At 49.8% G+C, this 20,602-nt stretch overlaps 1 protein-coding gene across 1 annotated transcript in view; it reads left to right on the top strand.

Moving 5' to 3' along the window:
• Window positions 1-18,265, top strand: part of INSR (insulin receptor) — a 57,301-nt gene extending 39,036 nt beyond the window's left edge. Inside the window, exons 10-21 of the mRNA XM_077788794.1 lie at window positions 70-271; window positions 5,058-5,326; window positions 5,509-5,651; window positions 7,634-7,793; window positions 8,109-8,208; window positions 8,462-8,529; window positions 8,725-8,954; window positions 9,189-9,299; window positions 10,215-10,374; window positions 11,166-11,295; window positions 11,528-11,662; window positions 12,702-18,265. Coding sequence (XP_077644920.1) covers window positions 70-271; window positions 5,058-5,326; window positions 5,509-5,651; window positions 7,634-7,793; window positions 8,109-8,208; window positions 8,462-8,529; window positions 8,725-8,954; window positions 9,189-9,299; window positions 10,215-10,374; window positions 11,166-11,295; window positions 11,528-11,662; window positions 12,702-13,056 — 2,063 coding nt within the window. The 3' untranslated portion in view covers window positions 13,057-18,265. The remainder of the gene's footprint in view (window positions 1-69; window positions 272-5,057; window positions 5,327-5,508; window positions 5,652-7,633; window positions 7,794-8,108; window positions 8,209-8,461; window positions 8,530-8,724; window positions 8,955-9,188; window positions 9,300-10,214; window positions 10,375-11,165; window positions 11,296-11,527; window positions 11,663-12,701) is intronic.
• The last annotated feature ends 2,337 nt before the right edge of the window (window positions 18,266-20,602 follow it).

Here is a 20,602-nt window from a genome sequence, read left to right as displayed (position 1 = left end):
ATCTTTTTGTAGTATAAACATCTTCTGCCAAGACAGGCATGAGCGACACTAAAACTGTTTTGTCCCCAGGATTAAAGCTGCCCTCAAGGACATGGTCTCCTCCTTTTGAATCTGAAGACCCCCAGAAGTATAATCAGACTGAAACTGAGGATGTCAGTGGGGAATGTTGCTCCTGTCCTAAAACAGACTCCCAGATCCAGAAGGAGCTGGAGGAATCTGCTTTCCGCAAGACCTTTGAGAATTATCTCCACAACGAGGTTTTTGTGCCCAGGTGAGAACAACAAACAGGACTGTCCAGGGGTCAGGAGCAGGGAAATGTAATTGAGGATTAAATAAAAATACCAGATTGGACACAGCCACACTGCCAGGCTTCCATGAGCCTATCTAGTCCAGCTGGATATGGGTGTTGGAATGGGGAGAGCAGAGCACCTACCACAGATGTTCCTGCAGATTGGGAAGCTCCTGCTTTCATTTCCTGTCCCTGAATTCTCCTCAGCTCAAGAATAAAGTGAGAATCCATAACAAGCAGCCTGCAGCTCATCTGGCATCAGATGATGCCAAAAATAGCGATCTTCTTTTCCTGCCTTGAAATTTTGTGGTCAAGTTTTTCATTGAGTTGAAAAGAAAGGAAAAGGGCAGTTTACCAGGCCACAGCCTCGTCCTTCAGCGTGGTATTTGTGGTCTCCCTTCACTCAGTGTGGGAAATACCTCCAATACCATGAGGAATGTGAGTGCCGTGGGTGGTGAGTGTCCTGTTTGGAGTGGCACACTTGGTGTCACATTAAGTGGTGTTGAATGTCTTCACACTTCATCTGCAGCCTGGGGAGGAAGTGCTGGGGAGCAGGGTAGAATCTGTGGTGATTTACCCTCTTCCCTGTCATGCCTTTTGTGCTCTAAATTTATTCTCTGCTTGCTGCCCTCAGCCAACAAACCTGCATTTGCAGCTGACTGACAAAAGCTGGCTCACTGCACTGAGCTTTTTCCCTGTTAAGGCATCCCTGGTGCTCCCTGCCCTGGTGCTCCCTGCCCTGGTGCCTGCAGTCCTCACCTTGGGCAGAGCCCCTCCTTTTGCTGTTCCCTGTCTGCTGGTGCCCATCAGGATGAGCTCCAGTGTGTCAGAGGATCCCAGGACATGATATATTCCAAAGCAGAGGAGAACAAAGCCATATGCAAAAGCCAAACTCCTCCTGATGCAGGCAGGCATTTCTGACAGTCTGATTTCTTTTTTTTTTCCCTTCCCCCCACCCTCAATTTTATTGTGCAGCCAGTCCAGGATGCTTCTCAGGCTTTTCGCTGGGGTATGTATTTTAGGAAGAAACCAATCACCAGGATGTGCCACTTTGTCAGCCTCCTGAGGAAGAAATCCCCACATCCCATGGCCAGCTAATCCTCTAAAACAAGCCAGTGGTGAAGAGGCCTCCCTGCTGCCACGTGCCCTGCTTGTCTTTCCAGGCAGGCTCCAGGCTGTCAGCACATAAATCAGAATTCTTTTGCCTGTGAATACTGTGCTATCACCTGCTCACAGAGCCTGGCAGGGAGCAGGGAGTGTGGTTTACTTCAGGTGCTTTTTTTGTGGCTCCCAAAGAGTTCAGTGACCTCTCCTGAGGTGCTGTGTGGCCTCTCCTGGAGAGAAGGAGCTTGCCAGTCCCGGGAGGAATCTCAGGGATGAGGCCAGCAGGGAACATGAGATGCCAGGGGAGCAGAATCACAGTTTCTCCCTGATATCTTCTTGTTTTCCATGTGCCATTTCTCCTCTCCTGCCCTGTTCCCAGCAATCTGATCCCTGGGCAGGATCCAGCCTTAGTGCAGAGCTGATCTCACCCCTCTGGAAATCACAGTTCCTTCCCCCTGGGCACGTTGATTACCCACTCCAGGAGCCACTGTCACATCTCCTGGGGGTCAGTTTTCTCTGGCAGTGACAAAAAGCCAAACGAGAAGTTCAGGAATGTTCCTCTGCACAGGCAGAGCTGGCAGTGTCTCACACCAGGTCCCCCTTGGGGCTGAACAAAGTGGCCATCAGAAGCAGATGCTTTGTTTCTTCTTTCCTGTGTTATTTGCTCTCATTTTGGAGGAGTTCTGCACGGGTTGGAGCTCAGGGCTGGTCACACCCTGGCACAGGCTGCCCAGGGATGGATGTGTGGAGTCTCCAGAGTGCAACATGGTCCTGAGCCCCTGCTCCAGCTGCCCCTGCTTTGGGCCAGGGGCTGGGATCAGCAATCCCAGAGGTGCCTTCCAGCCTCACCCCTCCATGATTCTGTGGGAAGCAGGGAAAGATGCCAGAAAAAGTCCTGAGAGGCAGAGGGGAGCTCAGTGGCTGCTGTTCAGGGTATAATTCCAGGTATTCCCTCCATCACCACTGCAGCAGGAGCAGCCCCAGTTCTCTGTCTCTGTCCTCTGTCACACACATTTGTGCTGTTTCAAATACTCTTGGGGAGCAAGACCTGAGGAATTACTCACTTTAAATTGTTTTCCCCTGTGTTTCCCAATTCAGTTAATTATACAGACAAATGTAAAATGCTTTTGCCAGGCCAGCTGACCTGGGGTAGTTTCAGAGTGTGGAAATCTTGGCTTAAGGTACCAGAGGCATTTTTGGAATCCCCCAGCACGGGCCACACTGTGTGTGCTGAGGTGTCACTTCCAGCCCCCTCACACCCCCTGGTCACCTGTGAGAACAGGAGGAGCCTGGACCTGAGGGTCTCACAGGGAGCTCCCTGGAGCTGCTGAGATGGCCTCAATGCAGATTGCACTGGAACAGCTCTGAGAAGAATCAGATGTTTGAAAATACAGAGAATTTGGCAAGAAAATTGCTGCAAATCCAGGATAATAAATATGGGAAGATTGGGGATTTACAGCTTCAAAAGCTTTTCTTAACTTACTGTGACTTGAGAAGGAAGGAATTCTTGAATTTTACTCTGTTGCATCGGTGGTCCAATTACTGTTTTACTTGTGAAAAACAAAATTCCCTTGAACACGAGGATCAGCTGAATTCACACACTGGATAAACAGAGGGTGTAGCTTTACTTTTATGCAAACCAGGTCCTGTTTGACCATAAGGAATCCTTCCCAAGAAGGGAGGTGGCATGACCCAGAGCTGGGTCCCTGAACTCTGCCCCATCCTGAGGGGCCACACCACCACACAGGCTGAGGGAGCAGCAGCTCCAAAAGGAGTTAATTAATAATTAAGAAAGAGAAGACTTAAAACTGGAATGTGCTTGCTGAACCTGATGTTTTCCATCCTTATTTGTCATCAGGTGGATGAATATTCTGCAGGAAGGAATTGCTGGCTGGGAGGGTGGGCAGGCCCTGGATCCCTGGCAGTGCCCAAGGCCAGGCTGGACAGGGCTGGGAGCAGCCTGGGACAGTGGGAGGTGTCCCTGCCATGGCAGGGGTGGCACGGGATGGGCTTTGAGATCTTTTCCCACCCAAAGCATTCTGTGATGATGAGAACTCCATGAATATTTGAGTTGTGTTGTGTGCAGCCCTGTGTTTAGTTTGGGGACAGCTCAAGCTCTGCTTTCTGGCTGGTGCCTTTTGCTGTAGGAGGAGAATTGCACCAGGGAAGGCAGAGGGAAGCAGGGAAGTGGCAGAGACCTGTCAGAGCAAATCCCTGTTGGGCTGGGGCTGGCCATGGTGGTCAGAGGTGGCAGTGGAAAGTTCAGTTCAGCAGCAAAGATTTGCTTCAACAGCTTGTTACATTTTTAGAGCCTGGAGACGCCTCAAGTGTGGGTTCAGATCAGGTCACTCTTTGTACCCTTTAATAGCTGCACACACATGCACACACACACAAAAAGATCATCACCCCCTTAAAATACATGGTCTGGATTTCAACTGGCATTAATTCCTTTTGTGTAACTGAATACAGTTACTGATTCACCACCTTGGTTAGTTCCTGACCTGGAATTCCCCATGGCAAATATGTGGCAGCACATAAGAGTGTTGGATTGTTAGATTGAGCACTTTTGGTTTGGTACTGATCCCACCTTCTTTTTTAGTTTTCTTTTTTTTTTTTTTTTTTGCCAAGAAAATGAAATTTTGGAATGCTTCTTAATTCTGTTGAATTTATTCTGTTTATCTGCTGACTAAAGCTGACTGGTGGCACTCAGGTGCAGACAGGGAAGGTGACATAGTCACACAGCAGGTGCTGCTTTTACAAGTGAAAAAATCACATTTTCAGACTGAAATGCAATAACTTGAGGAGCAACATTTGGTTAACGAAACCACACAATGAATATGTAATCAGAATAATGAGTTCTAAATGCATGCCTTGAAAAGGACTTAATAGATTTGATCTCTTGGGAAAAGGTTAAAATGCTTTGTGTATCCATTGAGGTTCAGCCTTAAGGGTGAGAGTGACAAATGTATTCCAGAGAGGTGGGAGAGTGGCCTTTTGCTTTATAAATGCAAGTTGGTGACACGTGGGACATGTGGCACATCTGAGGTCACCGTGGTGTGCCCTGCTGTGCTTGGAGCTGCAGCGGGTGGGAGCTGAACTCCAAAGCATTGCAACCCTGCTGAGGCATCCGTGAGGCAACCTGGTAAAGTTAGACTCAGCTGAGAGACCATGGGGAGCTTCAATTCTCAAGCAAATACTTGAAGCTTGGATTGCTTTGTTTTTTATTTTATCTCCCTGTGTGTAGTTGTGCAGGGAGAAGATTCTAGGCGATACAGAATTTTGTGAAGATGCATGTCTTGGCTAAGAAAAAAAAAAATCCTGAATTTCTTTGCTGCATTGTAAATATCAGGACATGTCAAACTCTGCTTTCTGGCTGGTGCCTTTTGCTGTAGGAGGAGAATTGCACTAGGGAAGGCAGAGGGAAGCAGGGAAGTGGCAGAGACCTGTCAGAGCAAATCCCTGTTGGGCTGGGGCTGGCCATGGTGGTCAGAGGTGGCAGTGGAAAGTTCAGTTCAGCAGCAAAGATTTGAGTTTTGAGTTTTCAGTGGCACTGAAAGTTTGGGTTTTCAGTGGCACTCTGAGCTCTCCCACTTTGACTCTTCCTTTCCAGCAGGATGTGTTGGCACTGACTGTGACACTAACAGGTGACCGTGTTGTCTGACAGGCCATCCAGGAAACGAAGAGACCTCGGCTCCGTGGCTAACGCCACCGTGGTGTTACCCACCATCCCATCCTCTCCCAACAATTCAGCAGCAGCTGAGGGTGCAGAGGAGCAGAAACCTTTTGAGAAGGTGCTGTCCAAGGAGTCCCTGGTGATCTCGGGGCTGCGCCACTTCACCGGGTACCGCATCGAGCTGCACGCCTGCAACCACGATGCCCAGGAGTCCCGCTGCAGCGTGGCTGCTTATGTCAGTGCCAGGACCATGCCAGAAGGTGATTCTGTCCCTGAGCCTGCTGTGGCTGGGTGGCTGTTCCCAAAATGCTGCTTTTCCCACAATGTGTATGACCGGGGCTGTCTGTATGTCCCGGTGGGAAGGGAGGATGGATGAGGTATTGACCGGTGTGAATTTTGCCCAAAGACATGAAACTAAACCTGATCTTGAACTTGGTTCTAGCTAAGGCTGATGACATTGTTGGCCCAGTTTCCCATGAGCTGGTGGAAAAGAACACCGTGCATCTGAAGTGGCAGGAGCCAAAGGAGCCAAACGGCCTCATCGTGCTCTACGAGGTGAACTACGGGCGGCTTGGGGAGACCGAGGTGAGAGTCCTGCTGCCACTGCACCTTTGGGGAGAGGTTCTGTCACTGCACCTTTGGGGAGAGTCCTGCTGTCACAGCTCCTTTGGTGAGAGGTTCTGTCACTGCACCTTTGGTGAGGGGTCCTGCTGTCACTGCACCTTTGGGGAGAGGTTCTGTCACTGCAGCTTTGGTGAGGGGGTCCTGCTGTCACAGCTCCTTTGGTGAGAGGTTCTATCACAGTTCCTCTGGTGGGAGGTTCTGTCACTGCACCTTTGGAGATGTGGTTCCCCCTGGGAGCCCAGGCTCTTTAGGATCTGACAGTCCTTGTGCATACAGTGCCCTGACTAGTTGGGTTTCCTGGTGCAAAAATAAAGGGATACAAAACTTCACTGGTGAATTTGTCTCCTCTGGAAGCCTGGGATGACATCAGAAAATAATCTGCCTCTGTGGTGCCCGTTTGCTTAGCAAGTTTAGCTGATTTGTCAACGTTCTGCATGGAGCTTTTGTAGAAATGTTCTTTCACAGAGGGACAGAAACCCCACATCGCTGTGTCTCAGACAAAAGGCCTTGAGTTGCACTGGGGAGGTTCAGATTAGATACCAGAAAAAAAAATTCCCTGCAGGTGTGCTCAGGCAGTGGAATGAGTTGACCAAGGAGATGATGGAGTCACCATCTCTTAGAACATTTTAGGGCTGATGATGGTGGTACTGGGTTGTTGCTGGGACTTGGTGACATAGAAGTCTGTTCCAACCTGGATGTTTCTGTGATTCTGTGAAATTTAAGTTGCTTAGAGGAGTTAGGAAGGTGTTGAGCAGCCCATGAACTCTTGGGGACAGAGCTGGTGGCAGTGTCAGGGGGACAGTGACACTCACCAGTGCAGGCAGTGTGAGTGCTGACAACCAGAGCAGCAGATGGCACTTGCTCTTTGTAACCTGACCTACTGCCCTGCAAAGCACAAATCCAGCACAAACCACTAACTGAGAGCCCTTGGGTGTGTGTTTGCCAGCCAGGGAGGTGCTGCAGGAGCCCCAGGGAGCCATCAGGGAGCTCTCAGGGAGCTCTGGGTGCTGCAGGAGTTGTGGGGAGCTCTTAGGGAGCACTGGGTGCTGCAGGAATCCTGGGGAGCTCTCAGGGAACCCTGGGTGCTGCAGGAGTTGTGGGGAGCTGTCAGGTTGCTCTGGGTGCTGCAGGAGCCCCCAGGAAACTCTCAGGGAGCTCTGGGTGCTGCAGGAATTGTTGGGAGCTGTCAGGAAGCTCTGGATGTTACAAGAACCCCAAGGAAACTCTCAAGGAGCCCTGGATGCTGCAGGAGTTGTGGGGAGCTGTCAGGGAGCTCTGGGTGCTGCAGGAGCCTCCAGAAGCTGTCAGGAAGTTCTAGGTGTTACAAGAACCCCCAGGAAACTCTCAGGGAGCCCTGGGTGCTGCAGGAGCCCCCAGGAAACTCTCGGGGAGCTCTGGGGGCTGCAGGAGCCCCCAGGAGCTGTCAGGGAGCTCTGAATTGATGTAGGAGCCCCCAGGGGCTCTCAGGTCGCTCTGGGTGCTTCAGGAGCCTCCAGGAGCTGTCAGGGAGCCCCGGGTGCTGCAGGAATTGTGGGGAGCTCTCAGGGTGCTGCAGGAGCCCCAAGGAAACTCTCAGGGAGCTCAGGGTGCTGCAGCAGCCCCCAGGAGCTCTCAGGTCGCTCTGGGTGCTTCAGGAGCCCCCAGGAGCTGTCAGGGAGCTCTGAATTGATGCAGGAGCCCCCAGGAGCTGTCAGGGAGCTCTGAATTGATGCAGGAGCCCCCAGGAGCTGTCAGGGAGCTCTGAATTGATGCAGGAGCCCCCAGGAGCTGTCAGGGAGCTCTGAATTGATGCAGGAGCCCCCAGGAGCTGTCAGGGAGCTCTGAATTGATGCAGGAGCCCCCAGGAGCTGTCAGGGAGCTCTGAATTGATGCAGGAGCCCCCAGGAGCTGTCAGGGAGCCCCGGGTGCTGCGGGATGAGCCTGCCACAGCCCTGTCCCCACAGGAAGCCCATTTCTGCGTGTCCCGCAAGCACTTTGCCAGCGAGAGCGGCTGCAAGCTGCGGGGGCTCCAGCCCGGCAACTACAGCGTGCGGATCCGGGCCACCTCCCTGGCTGGGAACGGCTCCTGGACAGAGCCCACCTACTTCTACGTGGCTGATTATTGTGAGTTCATTGTATTTTCGGCTTCTAATCCCTGGCAGAAACTCGGGTTATTTCTGGAGGATGGGGTGTAGCAAGGAGGGAGTCAATAAATATTTACCAAATACATCTGTTGTCAAGAACCTGAAATTACATGGAAACACATGGATTTTGTGTATTAGTCCTCATTCTGACCAGCCCCACATTTTGATCTGAAATAGCTTCTGGTTTTGTATCTGTATTTCGTATTTCTTCAATTTCTTGAAGGAGGAGATTTTATTGAGGAAAAAATTTGTATTTTGGGCTTGTATAATACTTCCAACTCTCTTTCTCTCCTAGTGAATGCTCAACCAAATATTGCTGTTATCATTGTTCCGATTATTTTTGCCATAATAATCGCTGCAATTATTGGAGCTGCTTATGTGCTTGTGAAAAAGAGGTGAGTGCAGTTTCCTCTTGTTTTCACCAGAAACACCAAAACTTACATCCAAAAGTTTTGCTGCTTTGTTGAGAGTCAGTTTTTGTTTAGTTTCTCATTTCCATAGTGATTGCAGCATTGATTTAAGTGCAGGAAATAGTTTTTGCCATATGGGGACAGTTTATTTGCTGCATGCTTTGGGGATTAATCAAACTGCCCTCACCTTGAGGCTGTCAGAGGCTGCAGGGTGCTGAGGAATTTCTGTCTCTTCCAGACAAACCGAAGGACCAACGGGACCCCTGTATGCATCCTCCAACCCTGAGTACATCAGTGCCAGTGATGGTGAGAGCAACCAGGGCTTCTTCCTTGTGTAATCGTGCAGTCAGTGCAGCAGGATGGGGTTGGAGTTGTCTTTGTGGGGTTTTCTGGTCCTTTTGTAGAATTCACGCCCCCGCAGCCTGGCAGCGCTCCACGAGGCTGCTGTGGGAGCGTCTTTCAGAAGATGCTCAGCTCAGAATGTTCCCCTGTGCCCAACAGTTTATGTCCCTGACGAATGGGAGGTGCCACGGGACAAGATCACCCTCCTGCGGGAGCTGGGCCAGGGCTCCTTCGGGATGGTGTACGAGGGCATCGCCAAGGACATCGTGAAGGGAGAGCCGGAGACGCGCGTGGCCGTGAAGACGGTGAACGAGTCCGCCAGCCTGCGCGAGCGCATCGAGTTCCTCAACGAGGCCTCTGTGATGAAAGGCTTCAGCTGCCATCATGTGGTAAGTGCTGGGTGCCTCAGCACACAGCTCTCAGTGCCTGCAGAGCCCGACCAAAGCAGAGGCAGCTGATCCACCAGAGCTGGGGTCTCTCCCCGCTGGGCTCCACAGAACCCCTTCTGCCCAAGTCCTTTCAGTGCTGCTCCTTCTGTACCTCTCAGCCTGACAAGGCCTTGTGGGGCTGTTCTCAGCTCTGTTTGGACACAGCCTCCAGGGAATTTCTCACTCGTCTTCCAGGTTCGCCTCCTCGGAGTGGTCTCCAAGGGACAACCTACTCTGGTGGTCATGGAGCTGATGGCACATGGGGATCTGAAGAGTTACCTGCGCTCTTTGAGACCTGAAGCTGAGGTAAAGACGAGAGAGAGGGAGTCTGTTGTGGAACAGTGACTTGATTTGGGGCTTCACGCTTCTTTATTTAATGGCTTTAAGCTGAAAGAGGGTAGATTTGATTGGATTTTGGGAAGACATTCTTGGCTGTTGTTGGAATATGAGGTATTGATGATTCTGAGATTGTAGAAAGTCTCTGTCTTTCTGCCCCACTGCCAAAGAATCAGCCATAATTGGTCTGTGCTGGTTCCAAGGTTGTTTATTCTGTTTATCTCTCACATGTTCTGCTGCCCTGCCCAGCTCTGCCCTGCAGGGCAGCGTGTGGGGCTCTGCCCTCAGTGGGATGTTACAAACATTCAATACCAGAAACTCCCTGTGCTGGATTTACAAGAACGTGCCAATATCTGTCACCTACGTTGGACAGTGTGTCCCCAGCCTGAACCAACAGAAAAATGCCAACACCACAGTGAGACATGGAGGGCATGAAAAAGGAGAAAAAGGACAAGGCACACCCAATTTCCTCCATCTTGTCCCCTTTGAACCCCTTATCTAGAATCCTAAAATGCTACTTTTGCACCCATGCCACACTTAATTATTACTGATATCAAACACTCAGAGCTTGTAATTCATCCTGTAAGATTGAAAACTCTTTTCCATGGGCAGAGATCACAGCCAGTGTCTCTGGGGGCTCTGTCCAGGGGGTTTCCTGACCCCTGCCAGGGTCCCAGACCTTTGAGGGCAGCCAGAGGGAAGCTCTGGATTCCCACAGGCTGTGAGGGTGGGAAGGGCCTGGCACAGGTTGCGCAGAGAAGCTGGAAGTGTCCAGGGCCAGGTTGGAAGGCTGGAGCAGGGTTCCCTGCTCATGGGCGGGAACTGGATGATGTTTAAGGTCACATCTAACCCAAACCTTTCTGTGACTGTGATTTTTCCTGGCAGAATAACCCCGGCCGGCCGCCCCCAACGCTGAGGGAGATGATCCAGATGGCCGCAGAGATCGCTGATGGCATGGCCTACCTGAACGCCAAGAAGTTCGTGCACAGGGACCTGGCAGCTCGCAACTGCATGGTGGCAGAGGACTTCACTGTGAAAATTGGGGGTAGGTGCTGCTGGTCCCTTCCAACCCAGGCCATTCTGTGATCAGGAGATGGTTCTGTGCATCGTGTTTGTTGTAAAAGCAAATTGGTAAAACCAACGTGTCGAACATGGGTGATTCTCACTGTCTGCCTTTGGGAAATTGCAGCACTTCCCTCTGTTTTTTCCCTGAGTCAGAATTGTGTGCACTTCAGTAAGAACAACATGTCCTGTAGAGCCAGAGCAGATTTTCTCACCTTCTCTATTCTCAAATCTCTGTCCTAAAAGTTTATTACCTTTCCAGCTTAAACTACCTGGGTTTGTCTCACTGGTCTTTGCTTTCGTGAGAATTAAGACAAAGGAGTTGGGTACAACAAACCCAGTGCTGATAATCCCGTCTTTGGGTCAGGAGGCTTTTAAGAGTAATTTAACCCAACCCTTCTAGTAATAAGTAAATACAATATTTAAAAATAACCTCAAACTGCACAGTTTGGTGATTTTTCAGAACTCTGTAGAGTTAAAGCCAGGGCAGTGGGATTCCAGACAAAGGGAGCTCTGTTTTACTTACAGAGGATGAATAAAATAATGTTTAGAATAGAAGCTGTCACCAAAAAATTTAACTCTGGAGTCTCTGTTGTGACTCTGTAGAAAAAATGCAGGAAAAGGAAAATGTTTTGAACATTAATCACGAGGTGACAGATGACTGGAGGCTGGGCTTTGGCAGTGGTGGGGAAGGCAACATCCATCTGGAGATGCTGCACAGGAAAAGCAGGATGGAGGGAGAGGTATTTAACACATCCCAATTGCTTCTCTCAGACTTTGGGATGACCAGAGACATCTACGAGACGGATTATTACCGCAAGGGAGGCAAAGGGCTGCTGCCCGTGCGCTGGATGGCCCCGGAGTCGCTGAAGGATGGGGTGTTCACCACTTACTCCGACGTGTGGTAAGTTGTCCTCTGCAATCCCAGATGGATTCCAGCTCTGGAGCTCCTTGTTTCGGCACACATAGTTTAAACTGACTTGCTCAGAGCACAGACAAAACAAAGCCGTTGTTTTGAAACACTTCCATAAAAATGTAGTAGTGTTCTTTAGAAGTGTGCGTTTTCCAAAATAACTCTGTCACTGGGAGGGCTCCAGGATGTTTTGTTCTCACCAGGAGCTTTCTCTCTCCCTTAGGTCATTTGGTGTTGTCCTTTGGGAAATAAGCAGCTTGGCAGAGCAGCCATACCAGGGACTCTCCAACGAGCAGGTGCTAAAGTTTGTCATGGATGGAGGATTCCTGGATCAGCCGGACAACTGCCCGGAGAGGCTGTAAGTGGGCAAGCAGGGACAGCCAGCCCAGCTGCACTCTGTGCCTGAAGTGTGGCCCACAAAGATGACCTCTGGGGCACCTCTTAATCCTCCTTGACTGGGGAGGAGAAAAACAGACTTTAGTGAGGCACCTCTCACAGAAATTCCACCAAAGCATCCGTAGTGATCCAGGGAAGGGGCTGCCCAGGGAGGTTTGAAGTCCCCATCCCTGGAGGTGTCCAAGGAAGGCCTGGACGTGACACTCAGTGCTCTGGGCTGGGGACAAGGTGGAGGTGGATGAAAGGTTGGGCTTGATGATCTTGGGAGGTCTTTTCCAACCTTAGTGATCCTAGTCACGCTGGAGCAATTTTGAGGGAAAGCAGCTCTGGCTGGAAAAGGGAGCACAGATGGTAACTCTCTGGTTCTGGTAGCCTCTTCCTCCAGCTGCTTCTGGCCAAAACAGCACTTCCAGAGTCATAAAATAAACATGTTTTGTGAGTATCCCTATGAAAAAAGGCCTGCTGTGCTGGACATTTGTCTGATGGCCAGTTACACACTCCAGTTTGAGACTTTATTTGTATTTGTGAGTTCTTTCTCCATGGTGTCTGATAACATGTAACCTCTTTCCGCAGCCTTTCTTTTGGGTGGGATGTTTACAGGACCTCTGTCCTCTGCCCAGCCTCCCATTTTCTTTCAAGTTTTGGGAGCTTTGTTATCTTTCAGGCTGAGTTAAAATTAAAAGGGAATTAATTAAAAAAGGACGAGCTGGCTGTAAGTGCATGTGCACACACACACACAGAGTCTCTGAACCACAGCCCCGTTTCCTTCAGCAGCCAAGTTAAGAACAATTGAAGGAATCGGAAGGAATTCTTAATCTAGACAGAAATAGAGAAAAAGGAGTGTCAGGATCTACAGGCAGATGTGGAGGCTGGGAAGAGAACAAGCAACCTGGGGTGTCAGAGGCGTAGTGTGGGTGGTGGGGGGTCTGCCATGGGTGCCAGCCTTTCTTTGCACGTGGGATTGTTTCTGCTGCCCCTGACTGTGTTCTGTGCTGCTGCAGGCACAGCCTGATGCAGATGTGCTGGCAGTACAACCCGAAGATGCGCCCCACCTTCATCGAGATCATCGAGATGCTGAAGGAGGACTTGCACCCCAGCTTCCACGAGGTCTCCTTCTTCTACAGCGAGGAGAACAAACCTCTGGAGACGGAGGAGTACGAGATGGACTTCGAGAACATGGAGAGCATTCCCCTCGACCCCTCCTCGTACTCCCAGAGGGACAAAGCGCTGGGGAGGGACAATGGACCCTCCATGGCCCTCAAGGGCAACTATGAGGAGCACATCCCTTACACTCACATGAACGGTGGCAAGAAAAACGGGCGGATTCTCTCCATGCCCAGATCAAGTCCTTCCTAACACTTCCTGTTTGGCCCAAGGGTTGTGTCTGCTTTTTTCCCCCCTCCACAAATCTCAGGACTCTTGTTATTGCTGCCACAGTGTATGACACACATCTACAAACTCTTCAGATTTTTAATCATCTTACGATTAATTTTTCTTTTTTTTTTTTTTTTTTTTTTTGCCAAGTTGACTGGTTGTCAGTGGACTTATCTGTGAACATAAATGGAAGAGGTTTCCATGGCTGCTGTCCCTTCTGTAACCATGGTTTCACAACAGGAAGCGACCGTGTGAGTTCAACTGAAGGAGAAGCATCCGCGTTTGCCAGCAGAAGACATGAAGTTCTCTGGTGCCTGAGCTCAGCCCAGCAGCGCGGAACAAGAGATTTCCAGTAGAATTCCAGGCTTTCAGGCAGCCTCTCCACTACAGCTGAAGGATTCAGCACATCAGTCAGATCCTCAGATTGACCAATAGCTGCTGCTTTCATACTTTGTTTTCAAGGGGTGAAGCCCCCGGGGTGCGTGCGTGGGTGTGTGTGTGTGTGTGTGTGTGCAGTATCAACATGTGGGGTGTACCCTAAAGCAAAGAGACGCTTCTGGTTTTGTACACAACTTACAGCGCTTTCAGGCACATGGTGGGATTCTCGGGGTGTCCTGCACAGGGCCAGGAGTTGGATTTGATGATCCTGGTGGGTCCTTTCCAACTCAGCATACTCTATGGTTCTCTGTTCTCATAGGAGCTTTCCTCTTCTTGGAAGTGTGTACTTATCTTTTTTCCCCATTTCCCTGGAGGGACTAAATCCTAAACAGATTATTTTTATACTGAGGACTCTTGAGAGCAGGTTTTCTCTCATTAACAAATGAGGAAAACGTGCTGAGAGCTAAATGAGCAGAACTCTGAGATTTGTGGGTACTTTCAAGACCAAACGAAGTAGGAGTCCCCTGACCTGAGATACGGAGTTTTCTGTCCTTACAGCATTGAGTATATATATTGTTTGTTGTAACATATTTAAAGATGTCTTTAGTTTAAATTTTAACTTCATATAAATTATTGACTGTTTATGATCGTTTTGGGGCGGGGAGAGTTTTGGGGGATTGTTTGGTCTTAAAGTGGTCCAAAGATTTCAGAATGAACTAATTTTAGCCTTGCAGGAGCGATGAAGCACATGTTCAGTTCATACTTGACAAGGCTTTGTAATAGTTTCTTGATTTATACAACACAGTCAGCTGGCTCCAGTCGAAGCCCCATCTCGGGTGTTGGGAGCTGAAGGACACAGAACATCCTGGCCTCAAGTCCTGCTCCTCCTCTGCCCCCGTGTCCCTCGCTTTGCCTTCCGTGCCGCGGATGCAGCCGGCGAGAGAGGATGAGACGAGCTGGAGCTGAGGAAGGGGCGCTGAAGGGGGGAAGCACAAAGCTCTGGGCTCTGCACACTGGAGGTGACTGTGGTTTGCTGCCTCTCTGCTGCTGCCAGGCCTCCAGCCTTGTGTTCCCCGAGATTCCCACTGCAGAACTCCTGGGACACAGCTTGTTGGGACGTCGGTGCTTGACGTCAGGACTGTGCTTTGTCGTGCTGCTGTTTGCAGAGACAGAGCTGATGGGCACCTGCTGCTGGAGAATTATGGTGAAACTCACCCAGGGCTGGTAGCACGGAGCTGGCAGGAGCAGGGAAGGAAGAGGATGGATGTCGCAGGCCTGTGGCATGCAGGAGGTGCTTGAACAGCAGGGAGAGATGCTCAGTCCTTCCCTTCTCCTCCTGGAGAAGTCCAAGATGTGTTTTGTGCTCTCTGCCAGGAGAAAGCAAAATGCCCTGGCTCAGGAGGGCAGTGCCCCCAGCCCGGGCAGTGCCCCCAGCCCGGGCAGTGCTGCTGCTGTGAGCGAGGCAGAGGGGCTGCAGTCCATGGGGAAGAGCTCTCCGAGCCCACACCCAGGGATGCAGCTGGTGCTGGGAACCTCTGCCCCCAGCTGCTTCTGGCCAAAACAGCACTTCCAGAGCCATCAAAGGGGACAGCAGACTGGGCAGCACCAGGAGCTGTTGGGCCCTTTGCTGCTGGAGGCTGATGGGTTTGGCCCAGGTGGAGGGTACAGGTTGCTCCACAAATTTCGGTGGAAAACACAGTCCAGACATGGGTGAGAACCTTTGGATTTCAAAAGGCCTCGTTTACATTTCTTCTGCTTTACAAAGTTGTAACTGTTTAGCAGCTCTATACTACACTGCAGGAAAGAAGACATATTCTCACACTTTTCTAAGGAAGAGAAGTTTTTCTTATTAGAATTTTTTATTTATTTTAATATATAAAACACTGTAAAAAAAAGCAACAATTAGTTTTCTTAAAACACACGGAACGTGTAAATTTGTATCCGCAAAATCTTGGCAGGTGGATGTGGTGGGATTATTTTTGTCCTGTTCTGGTGCAGTCTACCTCAGTGTTTCTTAAGGATATTTTTTAATACTACACACCTCTAAACCTGTTTAAATATTCTGGTCTGGACCTATTGTGGATCAGGGAAAATCAGTATCAGCTGATTCCAATACCAGGGACCATTCATGAAGGGAATGGGAAGGAGAATGGCCCATCACTGTTGATCCCTAATCTGAACAGTAGTGGCCAATGAACTCATTTACAAATTTGGATCTGATCTCATCCCTTAGTTCTGTTGTGATTTAAAGAAAAAAAAAATCCATTTAAATGTTTGGACTTTAGTGAACTCATAATCTAAAAGGAGCAGGCTGCTTCCTCCTGGATCAGCATGTGCCAGCGTGGAGCAGGGACTGGGACCAGCCCTTGCTTTTGGGGTTGCATTGGGGTGGCTTGGTCACTGCTCTTCTCACTGCGCACAGGTGACCTCCTGAAACAAACCTTTCCCAGCACACCCTTGCTTTGATGACATTACCAATGGCAGTGGTGATCGTAACTGTGGGAATAGAAGAACTTTTACCTGAAGGAACATTGGAACCTCGTATTGGGTCTGGCTTTTCCCCGTGGTTGATACTGGTTGGCCCTGTGAGTACACATGGTTTGAACACTCGGATGGCTGAGCCAGGGAGTGTGTGCTGCTCCACGGACAGGCAGTGCCCTCCCATGGCTCAGTGTCACCTTCACCCTGCACCAAACGGAGCAGTTGTTTGTACCCAGCACTGTGTGAAGGTTGCTCATCCTTCCTACCTTGTGCCCAGGGGGAGGGAAGGCGTGTGGTACCAGTGGGGTATTGTGTTTCTCCTCTGTAAAACAAATAACACTAGTGGTTGCTGCTCTTGACTGCTACAGATCACATTCAGCTGTAGAATTAGGAAGAATAAATGAACATCACCTGCAAAGCCCAGCTCTCACTGCTAGAAAATCCTTCCTTGGCTCACAGCTGATATTTTGGTCTCTGCTGCTGGAAGATCCTCACCCCAGGGATGCCCAGATGCCTCACTCGGATCTCGCTGATTCCTGCTCAGAGAATTCCTGCAAGTGGAGACTCAAGTGCTATTGAAACCTCTGGGGTGCTGCCAGGGACCCCAGCCCGGGCAGGGGTGCTGTGCTGAGCCTTCCGTGCAGGAGCTGCTGCTCTTTGCTCCAGCCACATCCTTATGGGGCAGAATTCCCCAGCTGCAGTGGAAGCATCACACTTGCTGCTCCTGCTGCTGCTTAGGAGGCACCAAACACTGGTGCAGGAGAGCAGGTGGGATGGCTGGAGGAGGGCAGCCAGCAGTGGGAAGCTCTTTCTTTCCTTGCATTAGTTTTTGTTGGAGGATTGGCTCCTGCCCTTTGTGGGCAGAGAATGCCCCCTTCGCAGCAGGGGCAGCAGGACAGACCCCTCAGCCTGTCCAGGAGCAGCTGGAACCTCCTGGACACAGTCTGGCACCACCACGTAGCCAGAAATTCACTCTGGTGAATCAGGAGGAGCAAGAAGCTGAGCTCTGCTGAATTTTCACTGAGAGAACATCTGAAGTGCGAGGCTGGAGAGGTTTCTCAGAAAGGTTTCCACATTAAACTCAATTGCCACTTCCTGAACAGCTCTTGCCAATCTGGAACTTCTCTGGCGGGCCAGGGCAGCACTGCAAAGCTTGGCTGCTGGGTTAGGAACGTGTCTGTCTTGGCTGCTTGTAAATACTCTATTGTGTTGTAAAATAGAAGAGCTCAGACATAAACTCTGTGCCAGCACTGGGTTGGGAAAGGTGATGGGAACTAGACCATGCTGCAGCGATGATGGCAAAGCAGCTGTGTGGGTATGAGAGGCTGCTTTTAGGTTGCTAAAGGGTACTCTTAATTTATGGGTAGTTTATCTCTTTCCTCCTAAATTTGTATTATAGCGATGGGACACTTTGCTTAATTTTAGTCTGTTGGCTATAGTGTTGGTATCTCTTTGGGAAAAAAAAATCTCAAAAGTCGCTTCTTGTGTTACTGAGCTGACTGTGCTGAAGGCAAATATGAAATGACAGGAGCAAGAAGGGTGCTGAGCTTCTGCTTTAGAGGAGGGAGGGAGGGAGGCAGTCCCCTCTCAAAGCCACTGTGACACGAAGACGGACCCTGAGGTATCCCAGGCCCTTCCTGCTACCAAGACTGGAACCTTGTTTAACAAGCCAGAACATGAAATACCTTTGTGCCATAAAACCTTCCTGTCAAGGCTGTGCCAGGTGCTCCCGTGATCTGTGTGGGATGGGCTCAGAGCTGGAGGGGGCTCAGACCTGCAGATGAACCCTGTGATCCTCTGGGAGCCAGGGGCTCGCAGGAACCCCGGCCCTGCCCAAAGAGCTGCCGTCCCTCGGAGTGTCCTGTGGTCCAGGGAAAGGAACTGCTGGATGGGTTGGAATCAAGAAATAGTTACTTCGTGAAATTCGACGTAAGGTTAGTTTGGTATTTGTATGAACTTAATGAATTTGGCCTTTTTATTACCTTCTGCTTGGCTCTGTGTTCCCTCTGCTTGGATTCTGTCCGTGAGTGTTGGTGTAAAGCCTCGACGTGTTCAGCCTCGTTAGGAGCATCACAAGAGTGAAGCCAGTCATCCAGCTGACTTTTGGAGGAACCTGACTGTTGAAAAGCAACTCTAAAGTTAACCGTTTTTAGCAAATCTGCTGTCATGAAATGTGTATTTCTTTTTAAAATGAATTTGCTTGTCCTTCTCAGAAGGAAGCACTTATTCTTGCAGTTTGGGCAAATTCACTGCAGCACAATGCAAGCTGTAAGGGGACAGGTAGAGAAATGACTTTTTAAATATTGTATAATAAAGTTAGTATTAACTCCTATGGTGTTGTTATTTTTTTGCCAACAGTTTTGCAATCAGCCAGAAATTCTGTTCCTGGTAGTGGTTTTGTTCCCACTCCAGCGTTCCAACTGGTGGTGTTAAATAGTTTCCTTTCTCAGCCCAGAAAGATCCCTTGGGAACAGGGTCTGGTGGCTGGGAGGACCTGGAATAGTCCTGGCAGCTAAAGAGGAGCCATCAGTGGGTTAAATGTGGGCTCTTGCTTAGCTGAGCCCCAGCCCCTGGTCAGTCCCAGCAGCACCAGTAAATCTTGAGCTGAGGGCTCTTTACCTGAGAGCTCTGAGCTGGACTCAACACCAAAGCTCTGTAAATCCAGACTCTCCCAGCAGCATTCCAATGCTTCCACCATCCCCACTTCGAAGTCTTTCCCCGTAACTGAGTCCCATGAAAACCGAAGGAGAATTTTAGAAAGGCCACTTCTAAATCTGCAAAGGTAGAGTGTTGTTTGAGCAGGAAAAGCACTACCTTTTGCTTTAATTAGGGGAATGATTTTATTCTTGGAGTATCAAAACTGGTTTGTATTTGAGGACCCTCATGGATGGGGGAACTGGACATCAGCTTCATCCAACACAGCCCAAAGCAAACGCTCTCTGCTTCACTTAAATAAACCACAGATAGTTTCAGTTACATGTTAGGTGATGTTCTGTGAAGTCTTGGTTTGTTTTTTTTTTTTTCCTAGTTCATTCTTACTGCTCCCACCTTTCCTTCTGCATATCCAAGGTTCCAGAATACAAATAGTACTGCAGATACCTCTTGTTTGAAATAAAGGATCAAATGTGCCATGTTTTTTTTTTTTTTTAAAAGGAAGAAAAAAGAGAAAAAATCTTCCCCCTTGATTTATTTTTTGAGTGTTTTCATATCTAAGAGCCAAGCAGTGACATGTACAGAAAATCTTTGACTAGTAAAAAAAAAAACAAAACCTTGCTGTGTGTCGGAATATTGAACAATTAACTGTTTATATTAAAATTCTGAATAAATTATCCAAGAATAACTGTTCACTTTGTGTCTGCTGTCTGTGCAGCACTGAGGCTGCTTTGCCATTGAGAAAACACTAAATTTGTACCTTGGAACTAGTTGCAAAATAAATGGTGCTAAGGAAAAAACCAAAACCCACAACTCAACCAACTGTAGGCTTGCAGTGTGAAGCCAGTGGAGCTCCTCTACCTGATGGCTCTGGTGATTCATGTCCTCACCTCGGGGCTCTGGGGTGATGCCTCTGATGCCATCGGGTGAACTTTGGTTGCCAGGATTTCTTCTGGAGCATCGAGAGCTGTGGCTGTGATGTAATTTGTTATTTCCTGGGCATGGACCAGGTGTTCCTGCCGGTTTTAAAGCATCAAAGGCAGAGGATCAGCCCCACCCCTGTCCTGTGGTGGAGCTGCTGTAACCGGGTGTGCACCAGGGGCATCCTGCACAGGCCCCTCTGGGGGTGTTTCTAACTTAAACCTGGTTTCGTTTCACCAGAGCCAAGATTTCCCTCCTGATGGGCTGCACAGCGAGGTGAGGGCTGTCCCCCGCTGTCAGGGAGTTGTGCAGAGCCCAAAGTTCCCTCCTGAGCCTCCTTTTCTTCAGGCTGAGCCCCTTTCCCTGCTCCCTTGCAGGACTGAATCTCCAGCCCCTTCCCCAGCTCCGTTCTTTCTCTGGACACCCTCCAGCCCCTCCGTGTATTTCTGCAGTGAGAGGCCCAGAACTGGACCCAGCACTTCAGGCCCCACCAGTGCCATTTTTTTTCTAAGCCTATCCAGAACTCTCTCGCTGTGAGAATGATCATAAACAAACTGGTATTTTAAGATGTTTCTTCTGGCACAGGCTTGTTCTCCAGGGATCCTAAAATCCAAAAATAAACAAAGCCATAAAACTTGAACTTGCTGTCCCGGGAGGTTTGCTTCCCACTGGGCTCTCTGGGATGCTGTGGGGAGGCTGCTGAGGCTCAGACTGTGCTCGTGCCATTATCCCTCATCCCTCTTGCAGGCTGCCTGCACAGCTCAGCTTTGGCACCCCCCAAACCGTGTCAGACACGTGGCAGGAGGAAAAGAGCTCGTCCTTGTTTGAGCCAAAGACAACTCACCATCCCATCAGCCAGAGCAGCTGCCCAGTGTTTAGGAGCTGCCCTGATCTCTGATGCTCATCGAGTTCTTGTGGACTTCAGAGAAATTAAACCTTAATTCCTCTTTGCTCTTGTGGTTTCCTGGAGCACAGGGTAATTGCTATTCTAAGTGCTGCCAAAACTGCGGTCTCTGAGTAATTGGAGTGTGAGTGGTTCTTGTTCTGATTAGGGTTTGGCTGGGGCTGATGAGTGCTCGGGGCTCTGGGATGAGGA

This window comes from Lonchura striata, chromosome 28, assembly GCF_046129695.1.
Source record: "Lonchura striata isolate bLonStr1 chromosome 28, bLonStr1.mat, whole genome shotgun sequence".
Classification (NCBI taxonomy): Eukaryota; Metazoa; Chordata; class Aves; order Passeriformes; family Estrildidae; genus Lonchura; species Lonchura striata.
Note: the sequence above shows the minus strand (reverse complement) of the source record. Positions and strands in the feature narration are given on the sequence as shown.